The 23,649-nt window shown below is 40.4% G+C and overlaps 1 protein-coding gene across 3 annotated transcripts; it reads left to right on the top strand.

Annotated features, from left to right (window-relative positions):
• Positions 1–504: 504 nt before the first annotated feature.
• Positions 505–22,505, top strand: ptpdc1a (protein tyrosine phosphatase domain containing 1a). 3 transcript variants are annotated; one of them, XM_029503134.1, is made up of 11 exons: positions 553–673; positions 9,686–9,866; positions 9,977–10,074; positions 13,802–13,973; positions 14,290–14,370; positions 14,581–14,699; positions 16,306–16,443; positions 16,523–17,595; positions 19,842–20,027; positions 21,125–21,235; positions 21,331–22,505. In XM_029503134.1, exons 3-11 carry the CDS (start codon positions 9,987–9,989, stop codon positions 21,442–21,444), a joined length of 2,082 nt encoding a protein of 693 aa, XP_029358994.1. In that variant the 5' UTR covers positions 553–673; positions 9,686–9,866; positions 9,977–9,986; the 3' UTR covers positions 21,445–22,505. The 3 variants fall into 3 exon arrangements, with proteins under 3 accessions (XP_029358993.1, XP_029358994.1, XP_029358995.1); XM_029503133.1 differs by lacking the exon at positions 9,686–9,866 and having other exon boundaries at positions 505–673; XM_029503135.1 differs by lacking the exons at positions 553–673; positions 9,686–9,866 and adding an exon at positions 971–989.
• Positions 22,506–23,649: the final 1,144 nt, after the last annotated feature.

The following is a 23,649-nucleotide window of genomic DNA, read 5'->3' as shown; positions in this document are numbered from 1 at the left end:
CTTTATAAATGAACAACATATTCATAGTTAAATATTCCCGATGTGTTTATCACAAGGTTAGACGGAGTAAAATTAAAAATAAAACTGAATTCAACACCAAAAGATAAGGTCACTACACACTCAGTGTTGCGAATTTAAACTATGAAATTACACGTTTTTATTTATTAAATATTCAAAATTATGAGGTACTCGAATTTCAGCATTATTAGAGGACAAAGGATAAAACACTCAAGAAAATAAAGGATGGGTGTAAAAATCAACATAATTGCTCCAGAGCTGTGGTGCAGAATATACCTGCGATCTGCAAAATTTGCAGTTTCCAGAAAAATAAAAATACATTATAAAAATTAGAAAGACGCTTAATTGTATTATTTAGACAAATTAATGATTAACATCACACCGTAAATCATCTGATAATCTGTCCAATTTGTAGGAGCGGAGCCGCGCGAGTATGGGGGCGTGGTCATGTGACGTACCATGACAACATTCCAGGTTGCTAAATTAGCTGGATGAGCTAGCTTTGTTAGCCGGCTCAAGGATGCGGCCTGTGGAGGACCCCCAACCCCACCACCCCCTCGCACCCTCCTGGTCAGATAACTAAACTGTCTTCGGGGAGATGAACCGACCACGTCATGACCTTAAAAAGAATCCCGGAGTTGCACGTCAGGAAACTGTGAGTTCGGTCTCTGTAGCCTCTGTGTTAGCTAAGCAGCAGAACAGTAAGCCAATTAGCTAGCGTTAAGCACTCGACTCATAGTGTGAACACTCAGCGTTACACAACACTCAACAAGTTCGCACGACGTGAGTCTCTCAGTCGTGACGGAACAGTTAGAGCCACCGTGATGTCAGTCAGCTGACGGCTTCTGACAGCAGCTGGAATCCAGCTGGTGAGGTTGACAGCTCACGATGGTGTTTTCACTGGCACGTGGAGATCAGAGCTGAGGAACTTATGAGTGTCTGTCCACTTTCTGCACACCCAGGATCCACTAGTGAGTGTGCAACGATCACATCTTCACCTGCAGTCATAGGAAGGATGTATCAAATGACATTAGTGATGGCGCTTTTACAGTACACAACCCTTCGCTGCTTTAATACTGAGTGTTTACTTTTGATCGAATATATATGCAATTACAAGTGCATGCCACGTCCCCTAAAGGTAACACGTACTAAATATTTCCTGTTTTTTAATGAAATAATAATTTGAAGAAGCAATCATTGTTGCACAATTTAATCCAGAAAAAAGTGAACAGTGCAACTAAAACCTTGAAAGAGTTTTGAGCTTTATAAGATTTTACTTAGCATTTTTGACATTTATTTAAAGTAATTTGTATAAAAATTATGGTGAATCTTAGTTCCACTCATGGAATGTATACTATGCCTCTTGTTCCATGTTGGATAAGTTAAAATGCCATGTCACAGACAAGGATTCTAAATAGTTAAAATGAATTTTTTGGCAGGAAGCTTGCTTTAGTGTCTCTCCTGTGCCTCTCCCTCTGACAGACACAATCACAGCTCTTTTAGAAAACTCCAGGAAAAGTTTATGTGGTGTGGTGGTGTGAGGTGCATGTTTGCATCTGGAACAGAGGGAACCTGAGGTATTGTTGGAGGTGTAGCACTAAAAGGAAAATTGTGCATGTGCAGAAATTATAACCGACATGTTAGTTCAGAGTAAAATTGGCAGCTGCATCACTGAACATTTTGCATGTGTTCAAACTGACTGTGTGTCTGTTGTTGTGTTGCTGCTGCTGCCACCTCTACCCTCTGTTTTTTCATGGAGTTTGTGAGGGAGAGAAAATACAAAAATATAGCATTTATATTTTCATGTCTGAATCTTAGTCACATTCAGCCCAGACTCCATAACTGTACTGGAAGGTGTCAGTTCTGTGTTGCTGGTATGATGTCAATCATTGTTTTCTTTTTTTATTTTTGATCAAAGCTCCACACATCACCTTAGAAAAATGTACCTACTATAAGACAGAAATTAAAACCAAGACCTTCTGTTTACACCATCTTGGTAGTGTGTTTTAGGCTTTCATGTTAAATGTCTTCATAATAGATTCTTGTTTTTTGCTCATGAATTATTCACCAGATAATTCACAAAATTTTAAACAGGATAATAGTTCAAACTCCAAACAAATATGTAAAACCAATAAAGAAGAATGTTTTAATGTTTTTTTTGCCATTTTTTTTTTAGGTGGTTTGAAAATTTCAAAACAGATGTACATCTTACATCAAAGCATTATTTATTGTTATTATTATTATTGTTATTATTATTATTAATAATAATAATAATAATATAAATATATGTGATAAACCCTCTCACATATCTTACACACAGTACAACACTTTTCGTTGATTATTTTTCAAGGTACTAAACCATGTTCTCACATATTGACTCTTACTTTGAAAATAAGGAAATGGCTCTCTTAGCTTGCAAAATGCTTGCTGAAGGTGGCTGAGCAACATGTTGATTCTGACTGGCATAGAATTTGTGTTGGACTTCTGATAGTGTGTGAAACAAATTTCCCTCCATATTCTGAGTGAGTGAATATTTGGTATAGTATTGTGAAGACTGTCTGTCCCACTAATTTTCTGGACTTGTTATTAGGGCATTATCACATTATCACATCACAGTTAAAACATGTTGTTGGTAGTGCCATGTTTTCAACCTTTTCTTTACCAACACTCTCAGTGGAAATGACTCGCATTCAACACTCATTATCAGTAACTCTTAAAGTTGGCTGTCAGCCTCACACCATGTTTTCCACATCCAAGAACACACTGGCTACCAGGCGGGCATGAGCATATGGACCCAAGACTAATGTGTTTTCCCTCCAATTAACATGTACAGTGCATATGTAAAGTATTCAGACCCCCTGCAGCCATTTGCTAAAATCATTTAAGCAAATTTTTCCTCATTTATGTACACACAGAACCCCATATTGACAAAAACACAGAATTGTAGACATTTTTTCAAATTAATTAGAGAACAAAAACTGAAATATCACATGGTCACAAGTTTTCAGACCCTTAGCTCAGTATTGAGTAGAAGCACCCTTTTGATCTAATACAGTCATGAGTCTTCTTGGGAATGATGCAACAAGTTTTTCACACCTGGATTTGGAGATCCCCTGCCATTCCTCCTTGCAGATCCTCTCCAGTTCTGCCAGGTTGGATGGTGAACGTTGGTGGAGAGCCATTTTCAGGTCTCTCCAGAGTTGTTCAATTGAGTTTAAGTCAGGGCTCTGGCTGGGCCATTCAGGAACAGTCAGAGTTCTTCCAAAGCCACTCCTTTATTATTTTACCTGCGTTCTTAGGGTCATTGTCTTGTTGGAAGGTGAACCTTCGGTCCAGTCTGAGGTCCTGAGCACTCTGGAAAAGGTTTTCATCCAGGATGTCTCTGTACTTTGCTGCATTCATCTTTTCTTCAATTGTAACCAGTCGTCCTGTCCCTGCAGCTGAAAAACAATCGCACAGCATGCTGCCAGCACCATGCTTCACTGTTGGGGTTGCATTGGGTCGGTGATGAGCAGTACCTGAGTTTCTCCATACATACCACTTAGAATTCATGGTTGAAAAGTTCAACCTTGGTCTCATCAGACCAGAAAATCTTATTTCTCTGTGTAGGCTTTCATGTGTCTTGCACTGAGGCAAGGCTTCCCTTGGTCCGCTCTGCCATAAAGCCCCGATTGGTGGAGGGCTGCAGTGATGGTTGGCTTTCTAGAACTTTCTCCCATCTTTCCGCTAGGGATGCTACGATTATAGCTTTTGATTGTACGATTATCTGAGGAATAATTACATTTTCGCAATTATTATGCATTCATTAATTTCACAAGACTACTAATGAGTAAATGCATAAAATCACATGACCATTCTTTAGAAACTTCAATTAATTTATTTATTGGTATTTATTGCTGTCGGAAAAAACACAGTAATATAATAAAACAGTACAAAATAATAAATATAAACAAATTCTATCTCGCCCTTTGGAATTAAATAAAAGTGACCTGCTCTGTAAACATCTTTGTCAGTATTTCCCTTTTGAAAAAAACTAATGGAATCAAAGGCTGCAGGACCTCTGTCTGCATGGCTCTTTTGATTAATATTTTCAGTTTGGGTATTCTTTCTATGATTCTTTTAGACCTGAGTACAGAACTTGCAAACATGGTGGAAAAAAATATCTTTTTTCAAACATAAATAACACTAACATTGAAAATAAGCTTGGTGGTGATCCCGCAAATGCTGCATCACGTTTGATGTATTTGAACCTTTAGCTGCAACTTTTTTTCAGCAGGTTTTGCAGATGGTTAATCCGTCATCTTGAATGGCTCCCTGGTAATTCTTGCTTGTCCGAAATATTCCCACACTGCCGACTTCACTTTTTCCTTGGGTGGAAACAAAGCTTCGCTGCTTGGTCTTTCTGCCTTTGTTTAACTAATGTAGCATAGCATCCATCCCCTTGTAAGCAGCTGCACCTCTGGTGTAACTTTGTTGTCATTCCGTGCAGGTTGCGCCGAAAATGTTGTACCGGCATAGTGTCAGTTTTTTTGGAGTAAGAGCCTTTGGGATTAAATTAACTGTGGCGTGCAGTTAATAGTAAAATCAGTTAATCGCTGTATCCCTACTCCCTGCTGCATCTCTGGAGCTCAGTCATAGTGATTTTTGGGTTCTTCTTTACCTCTCTCACCAAGGCTCTTGTCCCCTGATTGCTCAGTTTGGCCAATCAGCTCTAGGAAGAGTTCTGGTTGTCCCAACCATCTTCCATTTAAGGATTATGGAGGCCATTGTGTTCTTAGAAACGTTAAGTGCAGCAGAAATTATTTTGTAACCTTGGCCAGATCTGTGCCTTGCCACAATTCTGTCTCTGAGGTCTTCAGGAAAGTCCCTTCAATGTCATGATTCCCATTTGCTCTGACTGTGAGCTGTAAGGTCTTACAGACAGACAGGTGTGTGCCTTTCAAGTCCACTTAATTTAAAACACAGCTGGACTCCATTGAAGGTGTAGAACCGTCTCAAGGATAGCACCTGAGCTAAATATACAAGTGTTACAGTAAAGGGTCTGAATACTTATGGCCATGTGATATTTCAGCTTAAATTTGCAAATATTTCTACATTTGTGTTTTTCTGTCAAAATGGTGGACTGTGTGTTCATTAGTAAGGGAAAAAAATTAACTTAAATGATTTTAGAAAATGGCTGCAATGTAACAAAAGTGAAAAATTTAAGGGGGTCTGAATACTTTCCATACTTGATCAGTACAATTTGAGTTTATCTCTAGGTTATGTATCACAGACTCAAGAATGCCATTATTGAAGCTCTCCTTCAAACACCTAATCTGGATTCTGATGTTTTGGGTAATTAGAATTCCATATCTAACCCCCCTTTCATCTCTAAAATTCATGAAGCAGTGGCAAGCCAATTATGTGCACATCTATATAGAAATGGCTTATTTGAAGGGTTTCAGTCAGTAAAACTGAAAACCACAAAGGTGAAGGCAACAAGAAGATCGGCAAAGCTTTACAAAAGTATTACAAAAATATAAAAAAAGATGGAACTGCAACTATCTCAGAGAGACAGCCAGGTCGTCCACAAAAATTAACACCTCAACAAGAATGTCTTCTGTTGAGAAGGGGTGAAGAAAATCGGCATGCAAGTTCACTGCAGTATCAATGGGTGGAATAAGTATTAAACACATGACCTTTTTTTCAGTAAATATGCTTCTATAGGTGCTACTGACATTAAATTTTCACAAGATGTCGGTAACAACCTGTGCAACCCACACATGCAAGGAAATCAAACCTTAGATGTCCATAAATTAAGTTATGATTAATAAAATGTCATGACACAGGGGAAAAGTATTGAACACATGAAGAAATGGAGGTCCAAAAAGGCTCTAAAAACCAAGACACCAGCTGAAATCTATCAGTAATCAGCATGCAATCCCGCCCCCTGTCAGTGCAAATTAATATCAGCTGGTTCAGTCTTACGACCCTGACCTAGGGAAAGTAGGACGCAACACAAAAAGCCAGATGTAGTTTGGCAATGTAAGGTTTTATTGCCTTGGATAATAGAAAAAAAAAGGAAATGGGTAATATAACCAAAGGAATAAAACTGAGGAAGAGGGCCGATGGATGCTGGTCAAATTATAAAAGGAATAAAACATAACCCTAACCCTAACCCTCACTCTGACTGAGCTATGTACCTCTATCAGTTTGACACCAAAAGAAAAGAACACAAAAGCTACCTGTTTAACTACAAACCCGAATTACAAAGAACCAGCATACCGGCACCTATGTCCACACATTGCCAAATATGTCACAAAAAAAATTATATTAACCATCAGTTCTATTTAGAGCTGAACAATCTGTCGTTTTAGACCAAAAACTGTGATTTCAGACAACGCGATTTTAAGATTGTCAAAGTTATGATTTTTTGTTTTTTTTTTGCCCCAGGATTTGTTTTGTCAACTGTTTCACACATGTATGCCGTCTGCCTTACTATCCTGACAAGCTCGCCAATCAGAAGTGTAATGCTGCGCGGAGACTGGTCACATGTCTCCAGTGACCAGTCAGTCACTGATTACATTCCAATCAGTGTAAGCTGTGATCAATCGATAAAATGGCTTCAGCTGGACCATTGGCAGAGTCGGGGGTTTTAAAACTAAAAAGAAACAGTACTTCTGTGATTTAGGAGTATTTCGGATTTGAGGCGAGCAACGAACACCAGACACAGGTGCTGTGGAAGACTTGTCGGGTGAAAGTTGCCACATCCAGTGGAAACACAACAAATACAAACACTTAAAAGTCCACCACATGCATTTGCATGACGAGTGCATGGCAAAAAAGTCAAGGGAAACGTTGAGCGAAACTTCTACACAGGCCAAACAGACAATTACGGCTTTGTTCGCCAGTGTAACTCCCTAACACCAGGAGATAACGACAGCTATAACGCGCTATATTGCTAAGAATATGGTGCCCATCAACATCGTCGCCAAAGAGTCATTTAAAAGTCCCCTCCGCACGCTGGATAAGCGGTATGTGCTTCCGTCACGCACATATTTCAATTAAGGTTGCCATCCCACAGCTGTATGCTGAATGCAAAGAAAATGTGTTGAAAGAGCTTGAAAATATAGAGTATTTTGCCACAACTACAGATCTGTGGTCAAGCCGAACAACCAAGCCATACCTGAGTTTCATAGTGCATTTTGTAAATGGAAAAAGGTAGAGCTATTTTATTTTAGTAAGAGTTTATTTTTTATTTTACCATTACTTTTCTTTATTCGCATTAATTGCAATATCTGCCAGAAAAATCGCAATTCAATTCAAAATCGTTCAGCCCTAGTTCTATTATATAAAAAAAAATAAACCTGGCCACACTTCTTCAGGGCATAAATATTGAAAGAATACAAAGTTAAAAACTAACAAACAAAGCTCTACTATAGGGAACTACATGGAGGATGAAGATGAAATGAGGGTGGACATTTCAGCAAAATAATGATCCCCAACACACAGCCAAGGAAACTCTAAGTTGGTTTCAGAGAAAGAAAATAAAGCTGCTAGAATGGCCCAGCCAATCACCTGACCTGAATCCAATAGAAAATATATGCAAAAAACTAAAGATTAGAGCTCATAGAAAAGGCCCACAGACCCTTCAAGATTTGAAGACTGTGTGGAAGAATGGGCCAAAATCTCATCTGATGGTGTCGCAAAAGAGATGTGTTGGCAGTGACCCTATGTGGGTTTGCATGAGTGCCGCTGGTTTTGGAGAGCTGCTTCTCATTGACGGCATCATGAATTCACAGATTTATTGCTTTATAGTGAAAGAGAAGATGCTACCATCACTCCGTGCACTTTTCCAACATGACAATGAACCTAAACACACTTCTAAGGCCACTGTTGGATTTCTGAAGAACAGAGTGAAAGTGATTCACTGGCCAAGTCTATCTCCTGATCTGAACCCAATCGAACACCTATGGGGATTTCTGAAGAGACAAGTTGAGCATCACTCTCCATCCAGCATCCAGTCTCTAAAAGAGGTCATTCTTGAAGAGTGGAAAAAGATAAAAATGTTGCCAACCTCTTCATTCAATGCCTAGAAGGCTTGGTGCTGTCATTAAAAGTCATAGAAAAAATACAAAGTACCGTATTTTCCGCACTATAAGGCGCACCGCATTATAAGGCGCACCTTCAATGAATTACATATTTTAAAACTTTTTCCATATATAAGGCGCACCGCATTATAAGGCGCTACAGTAGAGGCTGGGGTTACGTTACGTTACGTTACGTTATGCGTTAATGTCCATATTCACAATATGACCAACCTTGTTCAACTGTAAACATACAAAAGAAACACGTAAAGCTCACTTTATCAGTTCATTCCTCATCTACCAATCCCTCGAATTCTTCTTCTTCAGTGTCCGAATTGAACAGCTGGGCGAATGCGGCATCCAACACGCCTGGCTCCGTCTCATCAAAGTCATTAATCGAGTCAGTGTCGCTGTTGTTGTCTGGCAGTTCAGTGACAATTCCTGCCTTCCTGAAAGCTCGGACCACAGTTGAGACTGATATATCAGCCCAGGCATTTACGATCCACTGGCAGATATATATATGGATCAATATCAATATTGATCCATATATAAGGTGCACCGGATTATAAGGCGCATGGTCAGCTTTTGAAAAAATTGAAGGCTCTTAGGTGCGCCTTATAGTGCGGAAAATACGGTACTAGATGTGCAGTTTTTGTTGTGGGGTGTACACTTTCCTATTAATTTGAATGAGAAAGTGTGTCTGAGCTTTTGACTGTTAAGTGTATATATGTAAGCATTATCCAAGCCTAAGTATTGAAAGCCCTATTTCCAATTCATGATTAATAACAAACTATTGATCTTCAATGTACCAAATGGTTATTTTAGAGGGGTTGAGTTAAAATCTACAGATGTTCCTAGAACATTCAGAATGGCACCATGAAAAACACACCTGTAGTTCACTGATCTTCTAAAACACCTGTGACCATATGACTTTCCATTGTTATGATCTATCGAATTAAAAATGAAGAGCACAATATTAATAGTATACAACTGCAGTAAAGAATAAAAATTTGAGAATTTAAACTATCCAGATGATTTTCTGCAATAAATAATGTACTTAATGGAAAATGTTAGCATGTTGTATACAGTGATAAATTACTGATGGCTCAATTCCATTTAGCTACATGGCTTGCTGGGACAGAGCCCCAGTTAGCTTTATTAGCAACGCCTAACAACAGAATGGCTGCTGAGTTTAAGTCTATTTGAAAATGGTGTTTACACTGAAGCTGCTCAGTTGATGATGGCCAGAGTGAGGCAGAGATGGGTAAAGGAGCACATTTTAATGAGTGGTTAATCCTATGAGAGCCCTCGGTGTAACATAAAAAAACTGTTGGTCCCTGGAGTTAAACTGACACTCTGGGAGATGTATATGACATTTGTAATGTGAGGCTAAATAAATCTCATGTACAAGCTGCTCTCAAACTGGATAATAGCGGGTGTATATATATGCTTGAGTAATTGAAAAGTGTGCTAAAAGTGTGGCATCAGAATTTGAAGAGAGGAATTTCTGATGCAGTTTAAACTGCCTACTGGCTGCAACTCAGATGAGCCCTCTTTGATGCATGCTTGTCCTGAAACATGTTCGTGTTCTCTGTGGACAGGGCACCTCAGATTTCTGATGAGCTCCCCCTGTTGTCCCCAGGCCATGTGTACCTGCTCCCAGAGGACCAATGGGGAGACCGACACATGAGCTGCTGACTTGGTGGCTCAGTTAGCACATTTCCCTCTCCCCCTGGGTTTTTCGTGCCAGGCAACGAAGCTCACAGTCCCCATATCTCACTTGTGTGTGCACCTTGACACTGCATGAATTATCAGCACAAAGCTTGTGTCCATAAGCTGATTTCCTTTTTTCCACAATTGCCTTTGACATCATGTTTATTCACACTTTGCAGCCCCCCTGCAATGGCAGCTGGTGTCAGTGTACTGAGTGACTTGCCTTACTCCATGACTGTAGCCCGCGGTGGAGACAACAGCACAGAGATGGAGACAGGTAGGAGAGCTCTGCAACACATACACAACAGATTGAACTAACTAATATTAAGATTTTTAATGACTATGGAATGATTGTTATTATTGTTGTTTCACTCAATTAACTTAAATAATTAGTAAGTTTGGAATTATAATGAAGCTACAGTGAAGCTTTATTCATTATCATTTCATTATTATTTTTCATGAAAATTAATGAATGCTGTTTACGTCGCTGCTTCCTATAAATTGATGTAACAATTTCTCTAGATAGATTTAATGTGCCTAAGTTTATGTATAGTATCTTACGGTGTATCCTTCCTTCAGGAACCCATTACAGTGCTACTCTGCTCTGATTGCTGGTTTCTTCTAAATTGAAATATTTGGGTACAAGGAAAGTCTGATCTTGACTTTGACTAACTGCAGACTACCTAATGGTTATTTGGACTTGCTTCATGAATCTCTTTTTTCTGGGACAGGTTGTAAGATGCAATAAAACGTTAAATGACTGAAAACAACAGGTAGAACAGAAGATAGGGAATGACTGAAGTCCTAACCTCCACCACCATCACCACACTCATACTGAAAGGCTCACTGATTCAGCAGTATCATTTCACCTTTTGGCTCCAGTTGGACTGACTGCTGAATTGTTCAGTGAGCTTCAAACACAATGTCTGTGTTACACTTACAAAGTCTTGTCTGAGAGGAAACCAGTGCTTAGTAGTAAGCTGGCAATAGTAATGATATTTTATGTCAAATACACTAGTTCCAAGTCAATAAAACAATCATACAGATACAGTTTCAAATCTGGATTCTTTGTTTTGAAATGAAAGACAACAGAGAAAATGTTCAATTAATACATTTTTTATATGAATAGTGTGGGGATTTTGGGTGATATAGAAAAACATAGCAGGTTGGATGTTTGGTCCAGGTGACATTCCAAAGTTTTGAATGCAGGGAGTGAACCTTTCTCTGTGTACTTAGACCTTTGATAAATTGTATTAATATAGAACCTAGACCTGGTTTAGAATAAAAGACCATATGCAGATCAAATCAAATCAGATTTATTTGTATAGCGCCAAATCATAACAAAGTTACATCAAGGGACTTTACATATAGAGCAGGTCTCGACCAAACTCTTTATAAAATGATTTAAAGAGACCCAACAGATCCCCCAATGAGCAAGCACTTGGCAACAGTGGCAAGGAAAAACTTCCTTTAAGAGGCAGAAACCTCGAGCAGAACCAGGCTCAGGGGGGCGGCCATCTGCCTCGACCGGTTGTGTTGAGAGTGGGAGAGAGAGAGCGAGTCGAGTATAGTAGTGTAGGGTGAGAATGAGAGCAGGGGAGGGGGATATTGAAAACAGGTGTAGGCAGGCACATAAAGTTCATAGAGATGATGCTGTAGTATGGAATTCATTAGGATAAGGGAGCAGCAGGCGTTGAGGAACATGGGATGGCGATGAGAGAAAGAGAAAATTGCGCAGTCCTTCCCCCAGTAGCCTAGGCCTACAGCAGCATAGCTAAAGAGTAGATGGACTTTAACTTTTTAACTATAAGCTCTGTCATACAGAAACGTTTTAAGCCTGGTCTTGAAAACTGCTAAAGAGTCCTGTCCAACTGGAAGTTGGTTCCATGAGGAGCCTGATAACTGAAAGATCTGCCTCCAGATTTACTCTTGGAGACTCTAGGAACCACAAGTAAACCTCCATCTAGAGAGCGGAGTAGCCTACTAGGACAGTAAGGAACTATGAGCTCTCTGAGATATGATGGAGCTTGGCCATTAAGAGCTTTATATGTTAAAAGAAGGATTTTGAATTCTACTCTATATTTTACTGGCAGCCAATGAAGATCAGCTAACACAGGAGCGATATGATCTCTTTTCCTACTTCCTGTTAATATTCATGCAGCAGCGTTCTGAATCAACTGAAGTTGCATGGACTAGTTTATCTGCATCATCCTGAGAGAGGATGTTTCTGATTTTCCTAATGTTTCTCAGGTGGAAGAAAGCTGCCCTACTGACTTGTTTTATGTGAGGGACAAAGGACATGTCCTGGTCAAAAATTACTCCAAGGTTTCTTACAGTGGAGCTCAAAGCCAAAGTAATGCCGTCCAGACTGATTAGATGTTTAGATAGTGTTTCTCTGAGGTGCTTAGGGCCAAGTACAATAACTTCAGTTTTGTCGGAGTTAACGAGTAAAAAATTTTGGGTCATCCAGACTTTTATGTTTTCAAGACATCTCCGCAGTTTGACTATCTCACTGACTTCATTTGGCTTTATTGATAGGTACAGCTGAGTGTCGTCTGCATAACAGTGAAAGGAGGAGGAGGAGGAGCTGTTGTTAACATGAACAAACTGATGTCTATCTGATAAGTAGGATTTGAACCACCTTAGTGCAGTTCCTTTCATCCCAATTTCATGTTCCAGTCTCTGTAGTAAAATATTATGATCTATGGTGTCGAATGCAGCACTAAGATCTAGAAGGAGAAGTATGGAGGCTGATCCATTGTCTGAAGCCATTAGAATGTCATTGGAGACTTTAACCAGCACTGTTTCTGTGCTAAGATGGGCTCTAAATTCTGACTGAAACCCTTCAAGCAAACCATTCCCATCCAGATGGCCGTGTAATTGGTTTGCTATGGCTTTGTCAAGGATTTTAGAAAAGAATGGAAGGTTCAATATGAGTCTATAGCTGGCCAAAGCATCTGGATCAAGATTTGGCTTTTTAAGCTGGGGTTTAATGAGTTTTAAGTCTTAAGAGTCTGAGGTACATAACCCAAAGATAAGGTCAAATGAATCAGATCTAGAGTGAACGGCTCAATTAAGTAAAAGATCTCTTTAAAGAGGCTAGTAGGTACTGGGTCTAATAGACAGGTTGATGATCTGAATGATGAGACTATGGAAGCTAGCTCTCAGAAATTCAGAGGTGAGAATGATTCCAGATATACAATAGGCATTGCAGATGATTTAGGAGTTGCTGTATTCAGTAGAAGATTAAAGAAAAAGGCTGCAATAACAGAATTCATAGTCGTGACGTTTTTTTGTTATGATCGCCACTTGGATTTACTCAGTCAGCAAAGCTGAATAGGGTATTTGTCTGATAAATCCTTGGAGCTGTTTGGTACTGTGGTTTCAGGGCTGTATCCAAGCTGCCTTCTTTAGATCTGTGTGAACGTGCGTGTGTGTGTGTGTGTGTCTGTGTGAGCAGGTATGTGCAGCACTCACCCCCATCTACCTCTACTTTGGAGGTGGTTGTCATGGCGACACTTCAAATGCTGCTGGTGAGCTTACAGGTTGTATTTGCCTCTGTTTGCCAATGGGGGATTGTTCAGCGATGGTTCACCATGGGCTCAGAGCTGTTGAGTCAGGAGCTTTTGTTAGTGTAGAGCTACTCTCCGTGGTCATGGCACAACCCACACAGCAAAATGCAGCTGCATAGAGGACAGCACTCTTTAGCTGGTGAAATGCCAGCGTGTTTGAAGAGGCATGACTGCAGACTCTCTGCTGAAGGTCCTGCAGCACAGATGCAGTTCTACTCTGGAGAAGCTCCCCTCCTCTTCCCACAGAGTCACCGTGGCCATTAGCGTGAATCTGTCACAGCATCCTTCTAATTACAAGACTGGCAGATTAAACCACACTAAACTATTGCTTGATCATTTGGATGTGTTGTCTTAGGCTGTAAAGCGCCATCAAACTCAGAACTGATCAGTATCTCAAAATCTTTAACATTTTTTTGCTTTGTTTTTCTCCAGTCATTGTGAGTGTCCCCACAGCAAAGTACACCAAAATGGGGGAGACCCTGAGGCATGTCATACCTGGTCACATGCAGTGCTCAATGGCCTGTGGAGGAAAAGCTTGTAAATATGAAAATCCTTCTCGTTGGAGTGATGAAGAGCAAGCTATCAAAGGACTCTATTCGTCCTGGTATGTTCTCTCAGAGCTTTAAACTTAAACTATATTGTTTGTGTTGTTTTTTTCCCCTCAATGCTACACTGCTCAATAGTTATATGAAAAGCCAATACACTTTTCCTGGTTTTTATTTTTCATTGAGATTGTGTCAACATGAAATCACTGAAATAGTAACATTTTCTGTCACTATATATCTTTCCACAATCTTTGGATTCTTGTCGGTATCTTTGGGTCCTGAAAGTTGAGCTTTTGCTTTTTCAAAAAGATTAACTATCAGATTAATTATTTCCATTTGCTTTTTCCCATAACTTGCTATATTCTCCACTTCCAGGATTACTGACAACTTGCTAGCTATGGCAAGGCCTTCCACTGAAATCATAGAGAAATATAATATAATTGAACAGTTTCAAAGGTATAGTAGTCTCCATCTATCAAACATTTTTAGAATTGAAATACTTACTTTGATTTATTTTCATGTGATTTTAAATTAGCACACAAGTTAACAGTTAAATGAAGTTGAGATTATCAGTTGCCATGATGTCATTGTCTAGGTTTTGTTGTATTGGCTTGTATCGGCTAACCCTAGCCCTGTACAATATCTCTGACTTATTTGTGTGGTCAGGTGTGGTTTGAAGACAGTCATTAACTTGCAGCGGCCTGGAGAACATGCCAGCTGTGGTAACACTCTGGAGCAGGAGAGTGGCTTCACTTATCGGCCTGAAACTTTCATGGAAGCAGGCAGTGAGTCTCTAAATCAACTCTCACTAACACAACGAAATCAGTTCACAAACCAACAGGCATATGTAGTGCCACTTAGAGATTTGGTAAGTGATGGAAGGACAAACACATTCTTGGATGAAAAGAGGTGTGTCACTGTGATGTGAGTGATTAGATCTTTTTATAATTGCAAAGTCAGAACAGAGTATTCACTTTTGGTGACTGGCTTGCTCATCGGTCTTTGTTGTGGTCTGTGATGTCATAGATCAATCGGTAGTGGCTCATTACCCAGAAGCCAAAAGAGTGCATATCACCACCTATTGAAGTGGAGGCGACATGATTTCAACAAATAAATCAATTTCACTTCCATGCATGTATACAGGGACAAGGACAGAAGTTCGATTAGATGGCTTTATTGTCAAGCTATAACCATAGCTCGACTTAATTGTGCATGACTGACACAAATCCACCGCGATGTGTGCCATCCTAAACCACTGCAGGTGAAATTCCCTCATCACAGTACCCCTAATCCTCTATTTGCATTCACACTTAACACGGCTGTCCAGTCTAGATTAAGGTGCCGGTTAAAGACACATAAAGCCTGTATTACAACTTTCAGATCAGGATGTCAAATAATGTCCTTCATTAGGGACATACATGCATCAGATTGAATCCCCCTTTTGCCAAACAATGAAGATACACTACTTTTATAATGGTCTAATGCTTCGCTCGAGACTCAGCTAGATTTAGCAGTTCCTTGAAGCAATCCATGTTCTGTTTTGCTGAATGTGATATGCTTCTTAGTAACTGAGTACTGAGGGATTTCATTGTGAAGGAGGGCTCATCCTAACAAACTATTGAAATCTTAACTCAGTCATCCTTACTTCTTGCTCCTCTTTTTCAGAATTCTCCTTTCTAAAAAGCAAAAATCTAATGGTGGACTGGGCTTCACTGATTTCGGACTATTCTAAAGGCAACATTTAAAAAAATGTTCAAGTCCTGCACAGGAAACATGAACATGGAAAGTTTCCAGAAGGGTTCCCGACCAGAATATTTGCACATCTCAGAAAGACATTTAAGATGTAAACAGCCTTCTGAACACAGATAAAATAAGATTGCTGAAATATGAAAAACTTAAAAAGACCCCATTTAAGCTCATGAAGATTTTCATTTTTAAATCAGACCAGATCAGTCTGTTTCCAGGATACGGAATATGGTAAAAGGTGTCAAAAGCTTTTAGTATCTTCAAATTAAGCTATCTGAAACACACCCTGAAGTCATGTCACTTCACTGCAAGTGCTGATATAGAAAAAACAGTTGCACAGAAGAAGAATTAGGCAAATGAAACAGAAAATCTCTGAATTCGCTGATTTAATGCAGTCTGTCATGAGTCAGATAATGTTTTAGGAGTATCACACTTGTTTTTAGTGTACCTGAATGACAGAAAATCTAAATATTACCACATAGTAGATCAAATCAAATCAAATCAGATTTATTTGTATAGCGCCAAATCATAACAAAGTTACATCAAGGCACTTTACACATAGAGCAGGTCTAGACCAAACTCTTTATAAAATTATTTAGATAGATGGTGCCTCTAAATTCCATCCTTTGTTTTTGTGTGTTGTAGTCTATTACTACAACTTTGGCTGGAAAGACTATGGTGTGGCATCTCTGACTACAATCCTTGACATGGTGAAAGTCATGTCGTTTGCTGTCCAAGAGGGAAAAATGGCTGTCCACTGCCATGCTGGTCTTGGAAGAACTGGTTAGTTATCTGCAATCCTCCTTTCAATCCTCACTTGTGCTTTTAAAATGTAAGTTTTGTTTTATATGTCTTTGTGTAGGTGTGTTGTTGGCCTGCTATTTGGTCTTCACATCTCGTATGAGTGCTGACCAAGCCATCCTTTTTGTGCGAGCCAAGAGACCCAACTCCATCCAGACTAGAGGCCAGTTGCTGTGTGTCAGGGAGTTTGCCCAGTTCTTGATTCCCCTCCGAAGTGTCTTCTCCTGTGCTGAACCCAAAGCAAGTGCTGTCACCTTGTCCCAGTATCTCACTAGGCAGCGCCACCTGCTGCATGGCTATGAAGCTCGGCAGATGAAGAATGTGCCAAAAATTGTCCAGCTAGTGTGCAGACTTCTCATCGACATTGCAGCCAACAGAAAAGTGATGATTGAAGAGGAGTGGTTGGAGATCCCTGATCTCACTGCAGAGGTAGAAAATACTGTGTCCCAGCAAGCCCTTCAGCAGCTGGGGAAGGAAATGAGGGGAAAGGGGATTCCTGTACCACTATATTTATCTCATCCTCTAAGCCCACCAGCTCTGCATTCTAGACCCTCACATGATCAGCCTCTCATCAGTGATAATGACCTTGATCCTCTATGGATCAAGCAAAGTTTAGAGAGCCCTCGAAGATCCTCTCTGTCTAAAAGAAGGAGTCTTAGTGATTCCTTCCTTCACAAGGAACCACAGCTGCTTCATTTTGAAAAAATGAAGCACAACAAGCAAATCAGCTGGCTAATCAAGCGCTCCCTGTCCCACAGCAGCCTTCCAGGCTGTAAAGCCTGGCTTGAGCTCTCTCCTCAGGATATCAGCAGCATTCATGTCGCAAATACAGCACCAAATCAAGATACTAGGCCTCCTCTTTTAAAAAAGAAGCTACATAAGGGGCATCAGAGTTTGCCTTTAGATCTAAGAGAGCAAGGAAGAAAATCCCACTGTAATGCCACAGTGGCAGGCTTAATAACCAGGAGCAGAGGGGTAAGCAACGAGGAGTCAGATGATAGTCCAGAAAGGTACATAGAGGTTCCCCTCATAGGGTCCACGCTCGGTCCAGAGAGCAGACGCCTGCTGGTGGCCAGAGTTCTGGCTATGGACCTGACGGACAAAGACCTGACCTCCAAGGTGTTGATGTGGCAGGTAGGCTTCTCCATAACATGCAGAGGAATAACACCATTTATTACCACCACTATTAGTTCAAACTTCTTTTCTGAGTATTTGCACACATACCATACAGTGATCACAGAAGTAAGTAACTAAAATGGCATTATAGTAAATACACTCATGGCCAGTAGCGGTATATAGAACAGACATTAGAAACAACAAGAGCAAGAACAGGGGGGCACTAATAAATGAATACAGACTATGATAGCAGTCTATATTAATTTGTTCCTCTTTGTTTCCTCCTTGCACATTACTTGTCCCACTTTCCCCAGAAACCATCTCCTTTATCCTTTCGCAGTCTTAGACTGAAGGTCATCCGTTCCATCCATTGAATGCTACTAATTATGTTTGACTAATCGTTGACAGTGGGAGGTTCCTTCTGAAGCCAACACCTTGTTATAACTTTTTTGCTTGCTGCCATGAAGACTTTCAAGAGATATCTGTCCTCCTTAGATATTTCCAAGTCCATGTTCCCCAAGTAAAAGGACAAACAGGAGAAGTCAATGTCATAACACAGGACTTCCCTGATAATTTTATGAACCTCATCCCAAAAAGATGGGAGGAGGGGCCAGGACAACTCCAGAATATATGTGTGTGGTCTGCCATACAGTGGCCACACTCTCTCCAGCACTTAGGTTGTAAGGCCACCTGTTTGGACTTTTGTTTTGGTGTTATAAAAAAATCAAACACAATTTTTCCAAATCTAGATAATTTCAAGTTATAGTCCCCTGATGAACATCTTAGTAATACCTGCTTACCTGACATTGCTTGGCATAGGTCCTTTAACATTCTTATCAAAATAATGTCGGAGTTGCAAATACCTATGAAAATCCTGTTGACCAAGGTCATATCCTTCAGATATAGTTCTATGAATTCCGGATTATCAACCACAAGACAGAGCGCTGTAATTCCTTTACTCACCCATTGGGTGAAGCTGCTGTCATTCACGGCTTGAACAGTTTGGATTGTTAACTGACCACATTAATATTTGAATTTCTTGTTGAATTGTGAGTTTTTTCACTAGACCAGACCAGATTTCTGTTGAAAACCTAACCCACCAACTATGGATATCATGTTTTGTAGCTGATGAGTATCCTAGTAAACTCTGAGGAGGCCTATCTAAAAGTGAAAGCCCAATAATGTGTATCTTATCCTAGGGGCCTTGCAATTCCAAATGAATCAGGATACTCACTTATCCCATTTGCTAAATTGGCTTCAGGGATAGGAATAGGTAAAGACTGAAATAAGTGCAGTAATCTGGGCAAAATATTTGTTTTTATTGTCATTATTCTGTTACCAAAGTCAAGGGGCAGGGAAGTTCAAACTTCTCTGTATGTGGGTGCAGGCAGAGCAGTCAGCACCATCAGTCCACTAGCTGCAAAAGCAGTGATGTATGAACAAAGTGAACAACATGGACTTTAATGCATTCTGTGATAATTCTGTGACTGTGTGTGTGTGTGAATATGTTTGTGTATATGTATCTTTTGTTGGATATCTGTGTGTTTCATTGTCCCACAGTAATGTATGAACAAAGTGAACAACATTGATTTTAACCCTGTGTGTGTGTGTGTGTGTCAGTGTCTGTGTTTTTATCTCTGTGTGTGTGTTTGTGTCAGTTGATAAAGTACTCTCATATCAGAGGACTCTGCACCTGCAGCAGATAGCTACAATGTAATCAGACATTTTAGCTTTTAGGGTCTCCAGGCTATCACAGGGCCAACGCATGTAAATCAAACCCGTGCAGGAGCAGGGAGAACATTTATGTTCTGGGGTTCAAACCCAGAACTATCTTGCTGTGAGAAGTGTGTATCCGCCCAACAAACCTCTTCAACACACTGTGAGCTGTTGCTCAAACTGTGATACTTCAGTCACCTGAGTGCTTTAGTGGGCTCTGCTGTATGTAGCAGCATTGCCTGTTTTCCCTTCAAAGCTTCAAAAAAATGAGGTGTGGCAGATCAGCTATAAAAAACTGCAGGGAAACGTGGTGATGAAGAACGGATAAATATTGTGTCCTTAGCTGGATTTCATGATAATGTTTGAGTATCTGGGTTTCTAATCAGCTGTCTACATATGTATACATCATTTTGGAACCGCGTCCAAAACTGTGAGAGACTAATGAGCATTATGGCACACTAACCTGCTCAGGCTATTCCTGATTTAAAGTTTTTGATGCCTTATGCGACATAGCTTATTGTAAGAATGCTCTTTGCTGTGATCTTCAGACAGAGCTGAACTCCCGAGAGGGGGCCTGGGAGAGGCTTTGCATGGAGAGAGATCCTCTGCTCCTCTCCAGTCTGATGTGGTCTTGGCTTGAACAACTCAAGGACCCGATCATTAGCAGCGAGGACATAAGAGCTCTGAGTGGGAAGAAGATGAACCCAGAGACTACTCTGGATTCACTGGAAAAGGTGCATCACTGTTTAAACAAACACTGCAACACTCCTCTGTCGCAATATTCAGCTGCTTTGTTCAGACTACACTGTAACTGGGTGTATGGACAGGGAGGAAACACTTACTTGTGTCAGAATCAGAGCAAACGTTGCAATTCGGGGCGATAGGGCAATGTGATGTTCAAACAATGACAACTTTTAATCTGCCTTCAGCCATTTTAATAAAGATAGTTTGCTATTTAAATAGATTGAAGATTCTAATCTTCAAAATATTCAAAGGCTAATATATAAGGAAAGAAGGGGCAGTAAAGCTGACCTTTGACAAACTCTATTTTTAATTGGAGGAGAGGATCTACCATCCCCTAATGCCTATCTCACTCTCTCTCTCCCACTCTCAACCCAACCGGTCGAGGCAGATGACCGCCCCCCCGAGCCTGGTTCTGGTCGAGGTTTCTGCCTCTTAAAGGAAGTTTTTCCTTGCCACTGTTGCCAAGTGCTTGCTCATCGGGGGATCTGTTGGGTCTCTTTAAATGAATTTATAAAGAGTTTGGTCTAGACCTGCTCTATATGTAAAGAGCCTTGATGTAACTTTGTTATGATTTGTCTGATCTAACCCTGATTAGCTGACTTTTTCTCATACAATGAGAATGTAGCAGAGCTATGGTTGAGGGCAGTGACTCATCTGCTTTGACATCACAAAATCAGAGAATCCATGACAGCTGGTTTTAAGGTTCATTTTCTGAATATAGGTTGAGCATTTTTGTTTTATACTTTTGTTTATACTTTCACTCTATTAATATACCACATGGAAGTCTACCTTTAGACTGTATGGACCATTACCATCTACCTGTAGATCAGCTGGGCCTTTACAATGCCTTTGTTGCCTAAATATAAGCATAGACCCACCATCTACTCCAACCATCTTCTGGTAAATCCGTTGTCATGAATACATTCAAATTCATGTCAAATTTAAATTAATTTGGGTTGGTTGACTCTGCTCACATTTGTGTAGAAAAGAAAACTAGAACAATTGGAAGTTGGTGTCATTTTTTATTTTGTCTTTTTTACTTTAAATCCTGTTGTCTTGTGATCTGATTATTTCATCCATTCCTCAGGGTCACCGGCTCACTTTGCTCTGTGTCCTCAACTGTGCTGCTCATCTTCTTCCAATGCCTGAAGACGTGGAAATTAATTTTCTCAACCAAACAATAAAAGTGTTTACTAAGGTGACTATTGACATAAGCAGCATCCAAAATATATTGTGATGTGTGTTTAAATTACATAAGATTGTTTGCATTGGTTTGTGTTTTTATGTCTGTAGGTTGACCCTCCTTCAGAGAAGACTGAGTCTCTATATATGACTATGAAAGCAATCCTGACTCCCATTCTTCACGAGCTGCATGACAAAGCTATGGAAATGAATGAAGAAACCTGATCTAACCTCAACATCATCAGTCTGAAAAGAGGAAGAAGGGCAAATACACTGTCATCCAATGGGCATTACTGAATTTTAAGCCAGTTCTTTGCATCAGTTTCACATAAAATCTTCCAATCTTTTATCTTTCAAGATTGAAGATTTGAAATAGGATGAGTTTGGATTTTGATCTTTAAAGTGCTTAATAGACTAAGTACTGCTATTCTTTGTGTAATGTGCTACTGTGCTTTTTTGATTTTCATCAGTTTTACTAATATTTGTGAGAAACACAAAGTTGCTTTTGTCATGTTGCTATAGTTCGAAGTGAATGAGAAACATTCTTGTAGTATTAATGTAATGCTATTTACACATGTAACACAGCTATCAAAGCTGGTCTTTTGGGGGGGGTTATGGGTTGTCTTATTTAGACCAAATGATGTTTTACACTGTGCAAATGCTGCAATGTGTCTTATTTATTCAAATCTTAATTGAAATGCAGACAGTCTATAGGTGAAAACCTGATGAATTTCAAGGTTGCACTTTTTTTATGTTCCTTAATGTAAGCTTTTTCTTAGAGTCAAATGCAAAGAAGGATCATAGTTATGGCAATGCAAACTCAAGAGACCAGACTGCATTTATCTTTCAATCATTTTATATTCTCAATATTCTGTGCAACAAGAACTCACTATACAGTTCTGTACGTACATTTGTAAAAATGTCAATCTGCCTCTACTGTCACCATTAGCAAAATACTGCCGCAACTGAACTGATCTCTGTCTGGACGAGGCTGCTATGTGTGTGTGTGTGTGTGTGTGTGTGTGTGTGTGTGTGTGTGTGTGTGTGTGTGTGTGTGTGTGTGTGTGAGAGAGAGAGAGAGAGAGAGACAAGACAGGCTGCCTCTCACCTCATATGTCTCATGAGTGGATGCAGTGTAATGTAGATCTGCTGACATGCTGAATGTGGAACACTAATATTGATAATATGAAGGGTGTGAGTCTGAACATGAGACTGTCAGGAATTTTCAACAAGCACTTTTTTTTTTCATTGTCATTGCAGCTATGGCTTCTTCTTACAGAATTAAACAATTGACTGCAAGCTGTATGTGCATTTACTTCATTTAATTTGTGTTGATTTACAGGATTTCCTAATATCAGGGGTCAAAAATTTGAGAATATTATAGCATGGGCCAAAAAATACAATGTCTTAATTATTTCATAGGTAACAAAACATTTCCAATAATAACTGGCCTTTCCTGATTAAAGAATGATCACATATATTAGTAAATGAGCACACCAGGCAGAGAAATTCTACTGAGGACAAGGCACATGACAAGCAACTACCAGAACCTAATAAAGGGACGGAGTTTGGAGACATCCTCTCCCTGCCCTCTACGCACTCAGAACTAGACAAGTCATAGTCCCTCTATTCCACATGGAGAGACAAAGGCGTCTCCCACCATAGAGAACGTATTCCCTCTAATTGTTGTAGCACCACTTGAGGTCTTTCAAAACAGTTTAGTGTCAACTTTAATTTCTCAAGCACATTTAAACACAAAGTGCAGTGCAAAGGACATGTAAATAGTAAAAGTTTTTTCTCATTTCGGAGAAGGAAGGAATTATTTATCTCACACTGAAACTCTCCGCCATCTTAGACTGCGGAACGCCACCAACTCCTAACCTTTGTCTAAGGCCCGGCTTTCCTTAGCGTCTTCCCCACTGACCCCCTTCTTCTGCTTTCTCCCCTGCCTCTTTCTCCCACCCTTCCTCGGGAGGCCTGGAGCTCTCTGCTGCCTGGGGGCCCAGCGTGAGGGCTGGCTGGCCTCTGCTGCCTGGGGGCCCAGCGTGAGGGCTGGCTGGCCTCTGCTGGGGGTTCTGGCAGAGGGCTCTAGGGTTCACTTTGTCGTTGTGTCTGATTTAACCACCGTGGGCTGAGGGGGTGGAGTCAGTTGTACCATCTTGTTGATGTCGCCAAGTCCATGTCCTGTGTTCCTGGCATGTTATGGCTGTGGGGGTTTACAGTGGGAGGGTTCCCTGGTGTGGCCAGCTTAAATTGGTGCACAGTGGATGCTGGCATGTTCCTGTCACTGCACTGTACCAAGGGTGGGGTCCTGGTGGGGGACCTGCAGGTTCTTTAGGAACCTTGCCCCATCTGCAGGCCGGTGGACTGTTGCGCCTGCGGGTCTCTGGTTGGGGGACCGGGCCCCCACTTGCATAGCCTCTTATAGAC

This window comes from Echeneis naucrates, chromosome 5 (assembly GCF_900963305.1).
Source record: "Echeneis naucrates chromosome 5, fEcheNa1.1, whole genome shotgun sequence".
Classification (NCBI taxonomy): domain Eukaryota; kingdom Metazoa; phylum Chordata; class Actinopteri; order Carangiformes; family Echeneidae; genus Echeneis; species Echeneis naucrates.
Note: the sequence above shows the minus strand (reverse complement) of the source record. Positions and strands in the feature narration are given on the sequence as shown.